This window comes from Saccopteryx bilineata, chromosome 6, assembly GCF_036850765.1.
Source record: "Saccopteryx bilineata isolate mSacBil1 chromosome 6, mSacBil1_pri_phased_curated, whole genome shotgun sequence".
NCBI lineage: Eukaryota > Metazoa > Chordata > Mammalia > Chiroptera > Emballonuridae > Saccopteryx > Saccopteryx bilineata.
Window position 1 is genome coordinate 119,574,871 of NC_089495.1, and position 20,309 is coordinate 119,595,179.

General features: G+C 36.5%; 1 protein-coding gene across 2 annotated transcripts; it reads left to right on the forward strand.

Moving 5' to 3' along the window:
* The first annotated feature begins 4,251 nt into the window (after positions 1 to 4,251).
* UFM1 (ubiquitin fold modifier 1) lies at positions 4,252 to 20,045 on the forward strand. Of its 2 annotated transcripts, none has more exons than XM_066235375.1 (6): positions 4,252 to 4,360; positions 4,437 to 4,493; positions 9,031 to 9,088; positions 12,471 to 12,510; positions 13,656 to 13,688; positions 15,844 to 20,045. In XM_066235375.1, coding segments are annotated over exons 1-6 (258 nt in total). In that variant the 5' UTR covers positions 4,252 to 4,358; the 3' UTR covers positions 15,912 to 20,045. The 2 variants fall into 2 exon arrangements, with proteins under 2 accessions (XP_066091472.1, XP_066091473.1); XM_066235376.1 differs by lacking the exon at positions 4,252 to 4,360 and adding an exon at positions 8,647 to 8,784.
* The last annotated feature ends 264 nt before the right edge of the window (positions 20,046 to 20,309 follow it).

A 20,309-nucleotide genomic window follows, 5' to 3' on the forward strand; every position in this document is an offset into this window, starting at 1 on the left:
CCTTTCTTTGTCATATTTTCCAAATTTTGCTGAAGGACTCAACAAAGTTAAAAGAACTAAAATATTAAATATAAATTAATTCATTTATAATTTCTCTTGCTTCAAGAAAATAAAACTCAGAAAGCTCTAGAAATTATGCAATGACCTGAAGAGACAAACATATGAGGAAGAGAGGGGATTGAAGTGGGAAAGAATTCTAAACATTTATCAATAAGCAGTTTTTAATATATCTTGGGAACACAATGTTTTCCCCTTTCATTTGATATAATGTACTATATCAGGGGTTGAGAACCTTTATGGCTGAGAGAATCATGAACGCCACATATTTTAAAATGTAATTCCATGAGAGCCATACAATGACCCGTGTACATTATGCATTATCCAATAAATATTTGGTGTTGTCCCGGAGGACAGCTGTGATTGGCTCCAGCCACCCGCAACCATGAACATGAGCGGTAGGAAATGAATGGATTGTAATACATGAGAATGTTTTATTTTTAACATTATTTTTTTTTATTAAAGATTTGTCTGCCAGCCAGATGCAGCCATCAAAAGAACCGCATCTGGCTCACGAGTCATAAGTTCCTGACCCCTGTACTATATTAATATATGCTGATCACAAAATTTAGGAGATATTTCAAAATGAATATGAAGTGATAAAATACCCCCATATTTTGTGAGCAGCGTGTTTTCTGCAGAGGCAATTGTAGGGTTGACACTGGACATGATCCTCCCCACTCCCCAGTCATATGACACTGTGGTCATGGATCCTGACTATGGGCCATGAGACATAGGGTAGTAGAACTATAACTAAGGATTTACTAAGAACAATGGCACTGAGTCACCAAATATGTTTCAAGACAGAACAACACAGAATGGCACATACCCTCTCCACTGCTCCCTGCTTACCAACTTGCTCACATGTAGACAAAGATTTTCACTTGAGTAACTTCCCAGGATTTGGCTATTTTAAACTGATGCCTCCTCGCTCAGGGACATGAAGCTTTCATCAACCTCTAACTTCCAGCGCTGCCTCTATATGTAAGTAACTAAAGCTATGTCTATTCCATCTGGTACTCTTTATGGTTTCTTTGGGATCTCACAACACCACCAGATCTGGACCTCCTGTGTTATAGCAGCAGATATCAGTACTGAAGTCACACTGCCTGAGGTTGAATCCTGTCTTCACTACTTTTTATATATTCAATAGAAACTTTTTAATCAAAATATGCTTTTCTTTTTAGGATTTGACATATGTTTTTTTATAAAGGAACAGAAACAAAACTATTAAAATAAGATGCAGATGTTGTTTTAAAATACAAACAAGTGTCAGCCTTTCCTGGCTGCTGGGTGCAGGAGTGTGTGAACTAAACATTGCTGTTAATCTGTGACCTCCCTTCAGAACTCATTTGGTGGGTGGTGGAGTGAGAGGATCTGTATTCTCAGAAATAGAGACTTTATTGTTATCTGACACCAGATTAACACAATCAGTTTTCTCCTTTTTGTTATTCTCAAAAATCTTAGTGTTGGAGCCTTACTTTCCTACAGCAGAACCAGCACTCTCTCCATGGGTAGATGTGATCCATAGAAGAGCAGTCTGCTGCAAAATCATGGAAAGATGAAATTCCCACTACAATTACTTCCCTATTTCTCTCTTGGATATCCGTAACACAATATCCATCCAGGTCAATAAAATCTGATCTACACACACACACACACACAGAAATATTATTCAGTCATAAAAAAGAATGAAATCCATTTGTGACAACATGGAGGATATTGAGGGTTTTATACTAAGAGATGAGACAGAGAAAGGCAAAATTGTATGATCCACTTACATGTAGAATCTAAAAAAATCAACTGAAAAAACACAAGCTCATAGATATTAACATGTTAGTGGTTGGGGTTCAACAAGTACAAACTTCCAGTTATAAAATAAATAAATCATGGAGATGGATGCAATGTGAAGAAAAGTAATCTCACATAATATTCTAAAGATTAACTAATCTCCTCATTATTTTAATGCCTACCTGTTTCTATGTAAATTTCGGGGGCCACCACCGCCATCATGGCCATTCACATGCAGGTTCTCTTTGAATTTGGGCAGATGGTGAAGAAACAGTGGAGCTGAAGGATGGTGAGCCATTCTGTTTATTGGTGTCTCACCAAGACAGTTAAGCCACCAGAAAAGCCAAGGGAAAAGCAGAAAACCCAATTTTCCCATGGAGGGAAAGGAGAAAAAGGAAATCCTCCTGCATCTCTCCGTGGTGAGGCAGAATCTCTTTTCCAGTCAACATTAGCAAGACAATGGCCCCTCCCAATCAGGAAGGCAACCTGCAACCTCACAGACCACAGTATCTGGCATTGCCCAGCCCCCAAAGCAAACTATAAGCGAGCAAACAAAAATCATATTTACAAACTTATTTGACCAACACTCTATTTCTTTTTTTTAAAATTTTTTATTTATTCATTTTAGAGAGGAGAGGGAGAGAAAGAGAGAGAAAAAAATAAAGAGAGAGAGAAGAGGGGAGGAGCTGGAAGCATCAACTCCCATATGTGCCTTAACCAGGCAAGCCCAGAGTTTCGAACCGGCAACCTCAGCATTTCCAGGTTGACGCTTTATCCACTGCGCCACCACAGGTCAGGCTTAAATAATTTTTTAATTCATTTTAGAGAGGAAAGGGAGAGACAGAGAGGAGAGACAGAGAGAAGAGGGGAGGAGCTGGAAGCATCAACTCCCATATGTGCCTTGACCAGGCAAGGCCAGGGTTTTGAACCGGTGACCTCAGCATTTCCAGGTCGATGCTTTATCCACTGCAGGTCAGAAAAAAAAAAATTTTTTTTTAAATTCATTTTAGAGAGGAGAGGGAGAGACAGAGAGAGAGAAGGGGGGGAGGAGCTGGAAGCATCAACTCTCATATGTGCCTTGACCAGGCAAGCCCAGGCTTTCGAACCGGTGACCTCAGCATTTCCAGGTCGACTCTTTATCCACTGCGCCACCACAGGTCAGGCAACTCTAATATTTCTTAAAAAGAGTGTTGCAGATATTGTGAGAGGGATGTTTATTCCCTAAACACAGATGCTTAGATTTGTAATAAAATTTGGAGGACCTAAGTCTTCCTCCCTCACTATACAAGAACTGCTGAAACCTACATTTGTTATTCATCCTGGCATCCCTCGCTTTTAGCTTCAGTAAGTGAGTGCAAGGTGGAAAAGATTACAAGTGCATTAAGGTGACCAACGTTTTTACAATGAAAAGGAGGACATAAATAAATTGAAGAAAACACGCTCAGTGAATTTGTACTTCTCTTCCCAGCTAGATTTCACGTGCCAAATGCAGTGATCTGTCTTTCTCACCAACTTGATAACTCTCTCATCTGCGGAAATATAATAGATACCAGTATTGCAGAGTAAAGTGGGAAGGGAAGAATATACGAAATCTAAATTACAGCAAGGTTTGGGGTGCTGGAAAGACAACATAATAATACCAACAGTTTTCAACATTTCACCTCATGACACATGTAAACTAATTACTAAAATCCTGCGGCACAACGAAAACTTATTTTTTTTTATAATCTGACAAAAAAAAAGGTATAATTTTGATTCCTTGGCACCTGACAGCTATTGGCTGCTGTCATATTTTGACAATTTTAGGGAAAGAAGGTCATTGACAAAAAAGTCACGTGTTTTAAGTTTTACAAAGTCCTCCAGTGTGGCTGCCCCAGGACACGGGTTGTTTGTTTATTTACTTATTTATTTATTTTTATCACATATATATATAAATATAAACAGAGGCAGGGAGAGACAAAGAGACAAGAACCTCGAGCACAGGTTTTTTTTCTTCCTGGGCACAGATTTTTAATCGCTGCTAACAGTAAAGCAGGGTGACATTCCACGTTCTGGAGCTTTTCCCGCCCACGTTGACTTAGCAACTCGTGAGAGTGTCCCCGCCCTCCTGGTGTACACAGACTTCCGCCGTAGCCGGCCAGCTGGGACCTAAGGTCCTGATGCCTACGCCCACGTTTGTGATGCCTGACAGAAATATGGCAGCAAATAACTGCATTTAGAAAAATATATTAATCCTTTACAATTCATACGTTCTTGTAAGAAATAAAAATGCAAAGTCAGCAGGTATTTCTAACATGAATTTTCCGCCGAGGTGAGCACCTAAGGCCGATTTTCAGGCATCGCCGTGGACAGCAGGACGCTGGAGGCCCCCAGTGTGTTAGGGAGACGTGGTCCTGAGCGAGGAGGGGCGGTCCCACACGGCGGAAGTGGTCTCCCAGCGGAAGTGGGACTCCTAGCGTAAGCGGTGCCCCTGCGGGGAAGTTGGCTTCTCTGCCTAGGCCGGCTTCACCATGTAAGTGTCTTCTTGCAGCCGCTCGGGTCCTCGATCCCGCTGCTTGACTTTAACTCTCTTCCGGTCTCTTTCCCAGGTCCAAGGTTTCCTTTAAGATAACGCTGACCTCCGACCCGCGGCTGCCGTACAAAGTGTGAGTAGTGGCGAGCAGCCTGGGCCGGCTGGAGCCCGGCGCTCTGTGCGATCCGAGCCCCTGGCCGCGTCCTTTCGCTCCCTGGGGCGCCTCCTCGTCCCGAGCGGGCCTGAGAGCGGGTGGCGGTGGCAGGACTGCGGACCCGGCTCTGGTAGAGACTGAGATCCTCCAACAGCCCTGTCTTCGGAGATCGGAAAGACCTGTTGCCCCCTGGACCAGCTGCTAGAGGAGGGAAGAGAGGGCATCCCCGTCTAGGTTCTGAAATTCCTCGGGCGTTCATTGCTGTCAGGCTCTGGCTCTTGTGTGTGAGGGACTCACCACTCGGCATCACCAAGTCCTAACTATGTTGGGATTAGAAAGGAGTTGTTAGTGGGAATAAGGCAGTTTAGTCTTGTGGGCCTTTTCTTAACGCTGTTAACAGCGTCGATCTCACCTGGACCTCCGAATAGGTGAACATTATCGTGGTCACAGCAGCAGGAAGTCATGTGAAATGCCGCAAAGAACAAGTTTCCAGTAAGATTTTATGCATAATAAAAGTTTATTAATTATTAGTATCGTGGGCTTCCTAATTGAACCATAACAGCTGTGTTAGTCAACTCTAGTACCCTCCTCCCCACCCAGTATACTTCACTCCAAGCACTTGGCGAAAGCCAACTCTGAACTCAGCCACTGAGTTCTCTTTACATGCCTGAATGCTCCTGGAGAAAATTATAAAACCAGGCTGATGGGTTTTGCGTAAAATTCGTGGCCATTCTCAGTAGTAGCCAACAGTGTGCTACATTTTCCAAATTTGCTTATTTTCCTCTTCATTCTCTGAAATTATTTTTTAAATATATACATATATCTTTACGCTTCCTACAGTTCCTTTCCCCATTTATTTCAAGCCATCCGAAGAAAACTCTAATTTTTATCACATTTACAAAGCTTTGTAAATAAACCTATAGCTACTGCTCACAAAAATTAGGGGATCAGGGAACATGCAGGTACCCCAGTACTTTCAGCCTTTTGTATAGTGCATTTTCACCAGTGAAATAAAAGTTGGGTTTGCATCTCATTTGCATAATCAAACAACTTTCTTTGACTTGTCATTTGCTTTTCTAATGCTCTTGTTTAGTAATAAAAAATCAAATGCATTTTTTCTTTATGACTTCGTATTTATTTTGAAATATCCCCTTATTTTTGTGAGCAGTATATAAATGTATCATTTTTGTCCACAATCCTGGTGGGATGGAAAACATGATTTTACTAGTATGACAAAACAATTGTACCACTTGGTCTCTGGATCTTAACCTGTTTCCGTGTTCTCAAGATTAAAGCAGAAAGCAGATCATGCTCTCTTCATCATCTTAGATTTTTCACTTTACAGTGGATTATTCTCATTAATGTATAAAATGTGCTTTAGGAAAAAAGAAAGGGACTGAGAAGGATAGAGAGAAAGAGGACAGTAGGACAGCATCATTATCTATCAGAGTAGCTGGAACATTGTACCAGTTCAATTAATATTTGTGACTGGATGGATTTAAGAGGCATATCTGTTTAGTGTAGTGTGTGTGTGTGTGTGTGTGTAATCTATATATGGATATGTGTGTGTATAAAATATGCATAACGTGTGTCCATATATGTAAAGGTAGTTGTGCTGTGTCCTATTCAAAGTAAATATAACTATAGTAACTAAACTTGGGTGCTAGTAAAAGCAACTCGTAAGATTTATAGAAAAACATGCTTTAATTTTTTAACGTCACTATTTGCTTTCAAGCAGGTAAACATACTTTGAAAGAGAAACATCCATGGCATTTTTTTTTTTTTTTTGAGACAATGCGAGAGTCAGATAGAGGGCTAGATAGAGACAGACAGGAATGGAAAGAGATGAGAAGCATCAATCATCAGTTTTTCATTGTGGCACTTTAGTTGTTCATTATTGCTTTCTCATATGTGCCTTGACCAGGGGGATACAGCAGACTGAGTAACCCCTTGCTTAAGCCAGCAACCTGAATCCAAGCTGGTGAGCCTTGCTCAAACCAGATGAGCCCGCACTCAAGCTGGCGACCTTGGGATCTCGAACCTGGGTCCTCCGCATCGCAGTCCAACGCTCTATCCACTGCGCCACTGCCTGGTCAGGCCCATGACATTTCTAACATTACTAATGGTTGAATTCTAAGAAGGACGTTTTGATTCTAAATTCTGGTCAATGTCAGAATTTTCAGTTTTGTTTTTGTTTGTGGATAGAGTCACTGTTAGTATTGTTACTAGGTTATAGAAATGTTGAAATCGTTCCCTTTTCTGTAAAGAATAAATTAAAAACTTTAGCTCTTCCAATTTGATTCCAGTCTTCCAGTCTTACTTCCCATCTCTTCTCCCCCCTTTTTACTACGACCACCATTTAACAAAACTTCAGCCACCCTATTTCTGAATTGAAAGGCAAGTCTTAAATCCTTCCTACTTTTACACACTCTTTTATCAGCAAAAAATGAAGTTCACTTCTTGACAAACAGTACCATTTAATCAAAATTTTACCTCTGAAGATTTCTGTAATTGTCCAGGGAGTTCATTTTGTCATTCTTTAGTTTCCTGTAGAAACTATTCTTACTCTATAACAGCACTTGTCAAGTTGTATCATAGTTCAATTTATATGAAATAGACATTAAAAAAAAAGTTTTTCCAGTAATTGATTTTAAAAGTTCACATTAATATACAGGATAGTTCCTATTCCCCCCCCCAAAAAAAAACATCAGTATATTGTATAAGTGCCATTTTACAAAATGAAGAGACTAGCAAACAACAAATTCAAATCTAGATAAAGTCTACAGCGTTCCAATAGTTCCTAGTCCCTCTTTAATTTTTGTTTTAAGTCAGAGGAGGGGAGATAGTGAGACAGACTCCTGCATGCACCCCTTCCGAGATCCACCCATCTTGGTTTGATGCTGGAGTACCAAGCTATTTTTATCACCTGAGGCTGATGCACTTGGACCTACCAAGCCATCCTCCGCACGGAGGGCTACGCTCAAACCAGTTGAGCCCCTGGGCCTCTGGCTGTGGGAGGAAAAGAGGAAGAGAATGGAGAGAGGGAGGAAGGGAGAAGCAAAGAGTCGCTGCTTCTGTGTATCCTGACTACAGATAGAACCTGGGACATCCATACACCAGGTGATGCTCAATCCACTGAGCGACCAGCTAGGGCCAATTTTCTGCCACATAGAATGTACATTAAAAAATTTTCCACTTGGTTGTATCAGATTGTCTTTGAATAATCTTACAATTTAATATACAAGTAGAAGCTTGTTTTAATGAACATCAATATGACATTTAGTTATGTGTTACAAAGACATTTCCAGTCTCCATTTCAAAAGTGAATTGAAACTTAAGATTTTCGAAGTTGTCCTGTTAAGGAAGAATCTCAGTGTCTAAACAACAAATATAATGCAAAAATAGTTGCAGTGCTGTTCCTTTGTAAACTCACATTGCCAACTTAATAATTTTTAAACAAACGACCATTTAGAATTTTTATTTTTTTTCCACTTGACCCCCTCCCCCAAAGTAAAGAAAGGTAAAAACAATAACTATTTTCAGATGTGTTTTGGAGGATGGGATTGAGGCAGCCAAGTAATCTTTTTACACTTACTGGAGATTGTTATGATGAACTGAGTCAGATACAATTTTTGTGTTCAGTGATCTGTACAATAAGAAATGGGATATATATGTGAAAATGTTACATAATTGTTGGTATTAAAACATAGAATAACATGGGGAACAAATAGAGAAGTTTCATAGAGAAGTGTTAGCTTTAAGTCTTTTTCCTGCTGTGAAAAAGAATCTGTTATGTCTATAATGATAGTGATTCATCTTGCCTTAGGAATATTATATTTTTTATTTTACTTTATTTTACCTCCTGTGACTTTAAGTAATCCTTAGGATATAATCCTAAGGGTTCTTTTTAGTTTTTAAATTGAAAAATTTATAGATTGAATGTTTATCAGCAACCTCTAATACACCTGACTCTACAAGTCAGTAACAAAATCAAGCATCACTTTCCAAACTGTTATTTTGGGTTATAGTAAGCACTTATCTAATGATGATATAAAAGTTTTGTGAGAAATGACTTCACATTCTGCCATAGTAAACTCACTCATTTTTATCAACTTGGTCTATACTCTTTTAGATGTATTAAAAGGTTCGTGATTTCTGTTCTGGTGATGCTTCCCAGGTAGCCTTCTCTTACAGTGAAAGTGACATTCCTGCATTGAGTAAAATGTATGTGGATTGGAGACCAAGAGGAGACTCAACTCCATCTCTGGAAGTGAGCAGCATTCCATATTCTAGACCTCTTTGTATCAAAGTATTAAAAATGTCTAAATCGGTACCAGTATGGGTTGTTAATTTTCCAGTTTTTTTAATTTTAGAGTTAATGAATGTAGTGTGCAGTCAAAATACATAGTCTTCAAACTCAAAAGACAGATTTGTCTAGCTCTGCTGTAATAGCCAATACAAAGAAAAAGTTTTAAAAAAAATCAGCTTTTTAAAAAATTCTTTTTAATTCTTGCAGACTCAGTGTTCCTGAAAGTACTCCTTTCACAGCAGTCTTAAAGTTTGCAGCAGAAGAAGTAAGTATAGAAATTGGAACAACCTCTGTAGAATATAATTTGGCAGTGTATCTGAAAAATCTATAAATTTTGCATGCACTTTTGACCCACCGCTTCCATGTGCATTTATTACTAGGTTAATTCTATCAAAATGTTAAGCTTTACTTACAGATATATGTACAATGGAGTTCAAGACTTACAGATAAAAGAAAAATGAGTTCAACAAATTGACACATCTACTTAATACAACCATTGAAAATTAAGAGGAAAATTGTTATTGAAATGGAAATGGTTTGATGATATGTAAATTTTTTAAATAGTATATCACTGTAGTTTGTATACTCATATTTTTACTACTTTTGATTCTAAAATTATAATTTTATAAGTATCACATTTTCTAAATTTTGTATGAGTATGTGAACTGTCAGAATTTGTTTTTAAAAGTGTCTAGATTTTTTAAAATATTTTGATGTTATGTATTTAAGAAATAAAAACTTCCCATCCAGACTTATCTTTAGAAGCTTCTCTAAAGCCACTTTTTGGACGTGACACTTGGAAGAGTAGCTTGGGTAGAAATGACACCCACTGTGACATAGAGACTTAGGGTTCCTATTTTAAATGTGTCATTAACTATCTATGCGACAAGCAAGCTTCTCAATTTCTCTCTTCCTCAAATTTCTTAATCTGTAAAATGGGAGTATGTAATTAATGCCTATTTTTTTCTGTCTGATTAAATAATTTTGAGTGGAAGTATACTAGCTTTACTAAAATTCTGTGAAGTTAAAAGTTCTGTACTGGTACAGAGTAATTCAAATCTGGTGTTTTGGTTCAGAATCTTTAGGAAAGTTTGTAGTCATGGAAAAATAATCTTAGTTAAATAAGAAACCAGCTTGACCCATAATTCTTTATTTAAGTGATTAATGGAAAATAATCACTCACAGCTCCTTGTGAACTATGTTCAGGTACCACTGCCATCATAATCATTCAGCATTCAACTGAAAAGCAGTAATACATGTTTTATAGTCAGTTTTGATCCATTCTTCATACAGAAGAGAAAGTAAAAAGAGATGGAAACAAATCTGAATATAGCATCATCATTACTTTTTATTACACAAATCATGCAGAAAATATTCCTCGTCTGGGACAAAGAAGATTTCACAGATTCTAGTATAAGAAGTAAATCTGTATTTATAGATAATGATTTATTTATAATAACTGATATTTATTTTTCTACTTTCTAATTGTTTTATGTGTTTTTTTATAAGGTAAATGCATTGATGTCATCTTTGTCTATTAGTATGAGGATAAGAACATCCTAACAGACTTGTAATAGAAAATAAACTAACAAACTTCACATGTATTGGTTAAATTTTTAATACAGCTTATAATTGTTATGGGTTACGGTTGTTACACATTTACAAAGATTAAGGTTTTCGGGCAACAGTGAGAATGCCTTTTATAAGATGACACTGTAGAATCTTTCAGTGGGAACAAGAGTTCACTTAACCAACCCAAGAGTCTGGGTTTAAATCCCTAGTAAAGTTCTCTTAATAAAAAAAGATAAAATCCTCCAATACATGAATGAGTCATGAGTTGTCAGAACCTGAGAAGAGCCTCTTAACATTATAAATTATAAGATTTATAGACTGAGGAAGAAAATAAATAAAAACTGAGGAACATAAAATACACTTTGAGTCCAAGAGAAAACTTGTCAGTAATTAGGGACAAAAGTAGTAGTACTTAGTGTACTTTACTTTCTGGTGATGCTTTCCCCGAATTTTCAGCTTAACTGTTGCTTCTACATTCTGGAAAAGTGAAAAGGGGTGTCAGTAGTTGCTTTTGATTTTTAATGTTCATAAAATACGTTGCCAGTATTTTAGGAATTAGTAAAATATGACTAAGAAAATACCTAATTTATCTTAAAATGGACATAATGTGAGAATTTTTAAGACACACTCAGTAGGATCTAGAAACTTTGTAATATTCAAGTTTTGTAAATCTGAGATGTCCTATACTTAATTTGGGTATTTGATTCAAGCTTTATTAAGTAATTCTACCTTAAATAATTTTTGAAGTTATTTTAAATTAGGTTTATTTAAAGTTCTTAAATCTTTAAAAGGACATTTACAATTTATGTACCATATGGACACTAAAATTATATGTAAGCATATAACCCTGTAACACATAACTGTTCTTACATGTAATTTAGCTTTCATTTAAAAAGGGCATTCTTCAATTTATAAATTAAAATAAGCTTTCAGATGTTGTCCTCAGTGGTGCATGTGTAACCATTGTAAAGACTGAGAGCAGCATTTCCCAGAGTATATTTCCTAGAGTGCTAGAACCACCAAAGAAAAAGAAGACAATTCTAAGAAAAACTGGAATCAGTGGCCAAAACGAATGGGAAATTTTTCATTCACTATTTCCTTCTTGGAGTTAAATATAAGTTGTATTAGTAGTGTATTTTTAAAAATTCAAAAAGAATATTAATATAACTTAGTGTTTTTCCAACTTATTTGGTTACAAAACTCAACTATACTATCTATACAACTTGTCCATAGTGTAGAAGTACATAATAAACATTTGTTGGATAACTTAATTAATGAACTATGAAGACATGAATATACTTGGACAACACTGATCTGTGGAGCATTGAGAAGAATTCTACCTGTTAGCTACCAAGTTTTATACCGTATTTCATTGATGTAGAAAGCACACCCTTTTACATCTCTGAAGGTGGATCAGTGGAGTCTTATTTTCATTGTTAGCCATGTGGCAATGAGATAATTGTCTAGCTGACATCACTGCACATACTTGAACTTAGTAATTATTTTCTGGTGACATAATTAAGAGTATTGCCATCCCATGGGATTTATTTCAGTACATTAAAGGAGAATTTGAGGAAGGACTATGACTATGAGGCTTGGGTAGCCTCCCAGTAAATACAGGAGAGCATTTATTTGAACCTACTTTTCTATAAAGAAATTGTAGGAATAGGCTAAGCAATTGGTTTGTTTTTATTTTAGTTTATATTTTATTTGATAAAGTTAATGCAATGAAAGCAGCATTTCTTAAGTCTGAAAGAGTAAACATTGGGTCATAGATTGATTGATAGTGGGGCCTTTTTTTTTTTTTTTAGTTTTTGAGAGTTTTTTTGGTAGTGAGTAAAAATAAAGTGCGTTTTTATAATCCATGATGTCCTAGATATAGTGAAATGTAGTATTTGGAGAACAATATATTTTTTAAATCAAGTTACACTAGCACTTTTTTTAATGAATACTTATCCTAAAAGCTAAGTCACTAAGTCACATTTTAGCGTTATATGTATACCATTAACGCTTAAGTTAACCATCTTTTATAGACTGTGTATGTATAAAATTTATTTTCTTTTTCTCCCCTTTAGTTTAAAGTTCCTGCAGCTACAAGTGCAATTATTACCAATGGTAAGAATTTATTTTAAAGCTATTTATTACCTCAGAACTATAGAAATTATTTTTAAAAAGTCAAATCATTTAAAATTAAATGCAAAAAGCTCAAAATTTATGTCAACATTAATGATACACATAATTGTAAATACTGAGTCAAGGTTTTTGTCCATAGTTAGCTCTTTTCAGATTTTTTATGCTTTTGGTATATATAGTATAGCATTTTGTATATTTTATAACCTGTCACTTCTTGCCAGATTATTACTGAAAATAACTTTTATTTATCAAGGTGTCTTTTTAAATGTTCTATTGATAAATGCTTTTAGAATTTAAAAAGTTAAGCAGGAATGTACCTTGTAGGTACTTTGCTGATGAAACCTATTTCTTACATGTTTGCAGAAATTAAGACTTTATTCAATTAGATATATAATTTAAATTCTGATTATATTAAATTCCTAATTATTGTTTGATTAAACTAGCTCTATGAGAAAACACCAAATACACAAGGAGTAAAAGATGGTCGTGAGGGCTTAACTGTTTTTCAAGAACACAGAGTAATATTTATTGCTAGTACGTGGGTTCCTGTGCAGTTAGGATAGGCTAAGCAGATGGGTTTCACGGGCAGGAGCATGATTCAGTTTAGATACAACAAAATTTCTCATTCTAAACATTTTGCATGCTGTCACATTGAGGTGTTTCTCTATTTAGAAGAAAGCTAGCCTACTTTCCAGAAAGTTTCAGTTTCATAGGTGCTTTGTAAACTTTTCTCAAGTGCCAGTGGAACCTGAGGTAGATGACTTTGTGGATTCTCCTAGCCTTAAAATTTTATGTCTCGGAGCAATATGTAAGTGATTAATGACATACGTAAGGTGTATATTTTGATTGTATATATAGCATAATAGAATTTTTAAATTATCTTTAAGAGACCATATCAGGATTGTTGCATTGACAGATCTTCTTATGAATCAGCAATATGAGTGAATACAGAATAGTAATAGATTTCAGCAGGTAATTTACCTGAAAGATTGTCATTCTTGTTCTTGGATTTAAGTTGTTTGGCTTGTGCCTCTATACACAGCAGCACTATTTGGCCAGCCCCTTGTTACTATTGAACCATTTTAGCTTTAAAAATAATTTAGATTGTTTTATAATTTATTTTCTAGATGGCATAGGAATAAATCCTGCACAGTCTGCTGGTGAGTATCTGTCTGAAACTCATGGAGCTGTGGGTAGTGCTATGTATGTCAGTTGATTCTAAATAATTGTTTCTAATTGTACTAGATAGGATTTTAAGAGAAGAAGAACTATTTTTTTATGGATTATATACCAGTCTTTACCTAAGTGTCTGAATAATAGTTTTTTCATTATACATACTAGTTATGTATGCTTTTTACTACACAAAGAGAAAATATGACTAATAAGTATTAAAAGTATTAACACATAACAAAAAGTGAAGGTAAGACTGTACTCTTACTGGAATAGTGATTTTGTGATACCTCCTAAGGTAGTTATGAGATAGTCCATGTGCAATGCTTAAAAGTTTGCGTTATCCAGCCCTGGCCGGTTGGCTCAGTAGTAGAACGTCGGCCTGGTGTGCAGAGTCCCGGGTTCGATTCCTGGCCAGGGCACACAGGAGAAGCACCCATCTGCTTCTCCACCCCTTCCCCTCTCCTTCCTCTCTGTCTCTCTCTTCCCCTCCCGCAGCCAAGTCTCCATTGGAGCAAAGTTGGCCTGGGCACTGAGGATGGCTCTGTGGCCTCTGCCTCAGGCACTAGAATGGCTCTGGTTGCAACAGAGTCACTCCCCAGATGGGCAGAGCATTGCCCTCTGGTGGGCATGCCAGGTGGATCCCGGTTGGGTGCATGTGGGAGTCTGTCTGACTGCCTCCCCGTTTCCAACTTCAGAAAAATACACACACACTACACACACACACACACACACACACACACACACACGTTTGTGTTATCCATAGAGCATTCCATGAGTGTGAGCTAGTATTTTTCTTTTGACAGAGACACAGAGTCAGAGAGAGGGACAGTTAGGGACAGACGGACAGTAAAGGAGAGAAATGAGAAGCATCAGTTCTTTGTTGCAGCTCCTTAGTTATTCAGTGATTGCTTTCTCATGTGCCTTGAATGGGGGGCTACAGCAGAGAAAGTGACCCCTTGTTCAAGCCAGCAACCTTTGGCCTCAAGCCAGTGACCCCTCACTCAAGCTGGTGAGCCCATGCTCAAGCCAGTGACCCCTCACTCAAGCTGGTGAGCCCATGCTCAAGCCAAGCCAGATCAGCTTGTGCTCAAGCTGATGACCTCAGGTTTTCGAACCTGGGTCCTCTATGTCCCAGCTCTATCCACTGCGCCACCACCTAGCCAGGCCTGCCTAGTATTATTTTAAAGAAGTACAGTCTTTTAAAGTTCAAAATGATGAGTCCACCCTCAGAACTTCAAACTTAACATTATACAGTGCTGTATATTGATATTCTAACAAGAATGCAAGTGACAGTAATGTTAAACTTTTTAACAGGTAGTTTTATATTTTTTTAACTGTACTTTTTTTGATTTACATAATCTAATCTTGAAATTAAGCATGCTTTAATATAATGTTACCTCAACCTAGAGTATTTATGATTAAATTATATTCTAAATTACTTCTGTCTTATACTTCTGTCTTCATAGATCTTGGGGTTGAAATTCAGTCATATAGAAAATGAAGAGGAATTTAAAATTGTAAATTTGTTAAACTTAGTTGTTTTAGGTATATAGTTTTATTAAATTAAAACGGTTTTTCATTGAAAATCATGAGGCATTTTATACTAAAAGTGCCTTTATACTTAGGATTAAACGCTTTATTCCTTACTCTAGAAATGTTTAGTTTACATTAATTTAAATTACTGCTTATTGTAACAGGTTACCTGTTGCATTCCCTTAAAAGTGAAAGGTGCACATATCATGGGACACGAATTAAATCTCATCAGTTAATTGCACCAAAATAGGTCAGGGTTTCTGAACTTTGTCACTGTGGTAATTTAGATTCATTACTTTTCTGTTCTTAGGTATTTTATTGTGTGTTAAAGCAAGTATTGATGGTTAAATTGATTTATATTGTGATTTTCTGGGTGTGTTGGTATTTTTGTGGCTGGTGTTCTTATTCAAACTGTTCAGACACATGGCTGGGTTATTAAGATGTGAGTGTAATAGGAGCAAGACTTAGAAAGCATGGGCTCTGACGAGGTCTGGGCTTCTGCACCTGTTCACTTTGTTTTTACAGTACTTTGTTGTATATAGTAATTGTTGGCTATTAAGATAACATACTTTTTAAATACCTAACTTTATGTTTTGTTTGTTTGTGTAGGAAATGTTTTTTTAAAGCATGGTTCAGAATTGCGAATTATTCCCAGAGATCGTGTTGGAAGTTGTTAACATCCTCTGCTTGGAAGATAGGATTACCTTTCAAAGTAAATATTTGTATTGTAAAACTGAAATGAGGCGTTTAAAATACTATGAAAACACTAGTAGGGTGACTGCCTGTCTCCGCCCCTCTTGTCCTTCCACTCTTCGTGTGCAGAGGGAAAGCTGGGCATTGAGGGCCCATCTTTCAGAAGACGCTGGTCTCGCACCGCTACCTCACAGCGCGCACAGCCAGCTCATTTGGGGTGAATGGGGTTTCCAGCTGTATTGTATTGTGGAGGGTGCTTCTGATAGTTCTTTCTGAGAACAGTTGGAAGATTCATTTTATTCAGTCTTTCTATTTAAAGTTAAAATTTTAAAGTGATTATGGATCATACATGGTCGGTTGCTTGACAAGATTTGACTTGCAGATTCAAAAATAGTTTAATTCTTAATTATATACCATTTACTGTAAAGAATATAGCATATCAGTGAATACTTAATTATTTTAACATTTTATCACTGAGGTATTTTTTAAGTTTCAAGTGTCATATGTTCATATAAAATTTAATATCAGAGAGCCAAAAATTGAATTTTTTTTTATCTAGCCCTTATGTATAAAATTGATACCACACACCAAAGAGTTTTAAGTATGATCTTGCAGAATCCAATACTTGTAATGGTAAGAATTGAAAATAAAGTAGAAGCATCCTTTGCTGAGTTATGCATTCCTTTATCAGTCCTTAATACAGAGTTTAAAATAGGAATTCTCAAGAAACATTGTCTTTCTCTGAGGATTATATTTCTAAATCACATACAGGAAGAGACTATTATAAGGAAGATCTGAGGTTCGGAACAAAACTTAAGAAAGTGCTAATGAGAAATGCCAATTGATGATACTCACTGAAGGCCCAGCATTTAAGGAAGCATTAACAGGAGTCAAGTAAATAAGAAGCCAGGAAAGGGAAGTGGAGGAAGCGCAGGTGACCAGGCTCCTAGTGAGGAGGAGGGAAGCAGACAACGGTGAAGGGGGCGGAAGGCTGTAGTGAAGGGTCTCAGAAAGCCAGCTGGACAGGCAGCAGGCAGCGGCCCTGTCCGGAGAGCTGAGGAGGGCGCTCAGCATCGTCAGAGGGGCAGAGACAGTTGGAAAAAGCAGAGTGGAAGCCTTTCCCCAGGCAGATTGCAGAAGTCCTTTATGAGAATCTGAATGATACGCATAAGGGATGTTTCATTTGTCCTTACAAAGGAAATCAGTATCTATGCAAATCTGTAAAGATGAACTGAATGCTCACAGTGGTTTGGAACCAGCCAACACTCAGTGTGCTGCGTCTGATGGGGAGCTCTCTAGGGCAGGTCTTGTGTCTGTGCTGCTCGTTTTAGACCTGGAAATGCAGTAGGCTTTCAGTAAGTACTTGCTGAATTATTCATGAATAAAATCTCTCTAAGGCTAATTTTTATGCAAGCTTGTTTCAGTACCTTCCATATAATAGGCCGGGGTTCACTGGGAAGAGTGCAAGGAAATATAACGAAAGCAACCATTGAAAGGTAACATTGCTAGTTAAGTTTAAGAAATAAACCAGATACTGTTTGTATATTTGATAAATGAGCTGTGGAATTCTGAGCCTTGAAGGAAAGAGTCTTTGCTGAGGTAGAACAGTATACTTCTGATGTTTGGGAATGTTTTTATTTTTATAAACAAAAATTGATTCCCAAAGACCCCACTAGTCCTAAACAATATTAATTCTCAGTTAACCAGAAACTTAGGAATACACCTATTCTCTGAATTTTTAAATTTAGATTGCCCCCATCTCTCTGCCTGTTTTGTTACATAAAAATGTATATGATGTCCTATACCATAAAGTAATTTGTTTAATATTTAATTTGGTTTTGAAAATTTTATTGTAGTAAGTTCTTAAAACATTTTCTTAAAGAATTAAAAACATTTTGTTATAAAATAAATGTTGATGTGTACGTTCTTTGTGCAGTTTAAATACATTATTGGCACATAATATTTTATGAAAACACATTTTGTTATACCATAAACCAGATTTTCTACTTTTACTTATTTAAACTTTTAATTAGCACACCAGTAAACCAGTGTATAACAAATGAAGCAAAAACAAAATGGACAGAGGTGATTAATAGCCATAGGTCATAAAAATGAGTATGTATTTCTGAATGCCAGTCCTATTTCAGGAGGGAAGAAATAAAGGTTATAGTGTTATCTAGGTTAGTTGGTCCCAAATTGGGCGATTGTCAGAGTCACTTAGAAAATTAAAAACAGATTTCTGGAAACCAGCCCTTAAGTTCTAATTTATTAAATCTAGAATAGTGTATAAGACTACAAAAAGCTGTCCTGGTGAGCTGTGCTGTGTAGCTGGGTTTGAGAATTAGGTATTTTTAAATTTATATGGGGGAACAAAATGAAGTCTGAAGAGTCGAAGAAACTAGAATATGCTGTACAGCAGGGGTCCCCAAACTGTGGCCCGCAGGCCACATGCGGCCCCCTGAGGCCATTTATCCGGCCCCTGCCGCACTTCTGGAAGGGGCACCTCTTTCATTGGTGGACAGTGAGAGGAGTATAGTTCCCATTTAAATACTGGTCAGTTTGTTGATTTAAATTTACTTGTTCTTTATTTTAAATATTGTATTTGTTCCTGTTTTGTTTTTTTTACTTTAAAATAAGATATGTGCAGTGTGCATAGGGATTTGTTCATAGTTTTTTTTATAGTCCGGCCCTCCAATGGTCTGAGGGACAGTGAACTGGCCCCCTGTGTAAAAAGTTTGGGGACCCTGCTGTACAGTCTTAGCAAGTGTATGTTTCACCCCTTCGTTCTCTAGTTAAGTCCAGAGGTGCTACTTAACAGTCTGTTTTGCTTACTGATAGTAAAGCCTCCTCTTAAAGTGCTTGAAGTTTTATACTTTTTGGATAGTTCTTAAACTTATTTATTTGAAAGAAAAGTCAATAGGAAGAAATTCAGTCCTATTTAAGACTTCTTTCCCCAAATTAAGATGTCAAAAATAACTACCATGTCTTTTATCTAAGTACCTTGAAATATTTGTGACTTGGAAACATTAATATACTTTAATGGGGTAATTCTAGGTTAACTGACTGCATGTTAATTTATTAAATCTATTTATAAAATTGAAAAATATATATGTATATGTGCACACATGTATGTGTTTTATGTGTGTATATGATTTAACTATGTAATTCATACATATATATGAGTTGTATATGTAATTCATCCAAAAGAAATGTATTGAAAGTATGTATAGTATTCTGATACTTTAACTTATTTTTCACAATAATACCAAATTATTACTCCCATTTTGCAAAGAAAGAAAGAGGTTTAAAGAGGTTGAGATTTGAAATTTGATCCCTTGAATGACTTTGGAACTCTTCAAAGTGAGAGAATTTTTCAGTATCTTTTTTTTATAATATCTGTATTGAATAATAAATTTAAAAATATATAAGAAATGTGTGAGGCTTAAATTCTCATTTTAGAGTACTGAGTATGTGTAATAATCATGAATGCTATTCTTAATATAGAGTCAATATGATAAAATTATATAGGACATTAAGTAAAAACCAATCACATAAAGGTAATTGTGATTCTGGCCCTACTCTGTAGGGTGGCATGATGGGAATAAGATGATGGCCCCATATGTTTCAGCCCCATCAGACAATTTGATTTTTAAGCATGTATCTTACAGATTGTTCTACGAAAATTAGTCCCCCAGTAACTTGCTTTTTCAACCATACTGCCCATAAGCTCCTGCAATACAGAAATTCTGGAATGAGATAAATAAATCAGGTTTATTTAAATTAGGCTATTTCATTAAGCCATTAATTGAAATAAACATTCTTAGAGTCTCAATCTGTCCAATCTGTTATCCCCCAAATAGCCTAAGCTGGCCGTTTGGAGCTCATTAGATTCTTCCCCTTCTCTTCCCATAGCAAATGAATCATGAAATTCTGTTGATTAATTTTACAAAAATATCTCATAGCCATACCAATGTCTAAAGCCCTCATCTTCTAGTCTGTGCTGTTATCAAGGCCCCTCATCTATTTCCTCTTTCACACTGTTGTGATGAACTTGGAGATATGGTTATATAGTTCAACTTGTTAAAATCCTACTGAATAAAAGTCTATGCACTTTCTGACATGAGGCCCTTCCTGTACTGGTCTTTGTTCAGTCATCTGTTATCACTACTCTCTTACACTTTCCTTTTCCAGTTCTTCACACTGCAGCTACTCTGATCTACAAATAGTCCCAATGTGCCATGTTTTCATGCCTTCAGGACGTTACTTTTTCCACTTGTCTGCATAGAGAACCTAGGACTCATTTTTTTTTAATTGAATTTATTGGGGTGACATTGGTTAATAAAATTACATAGGTCTTAGGTGTACAATTCCATAATACATCA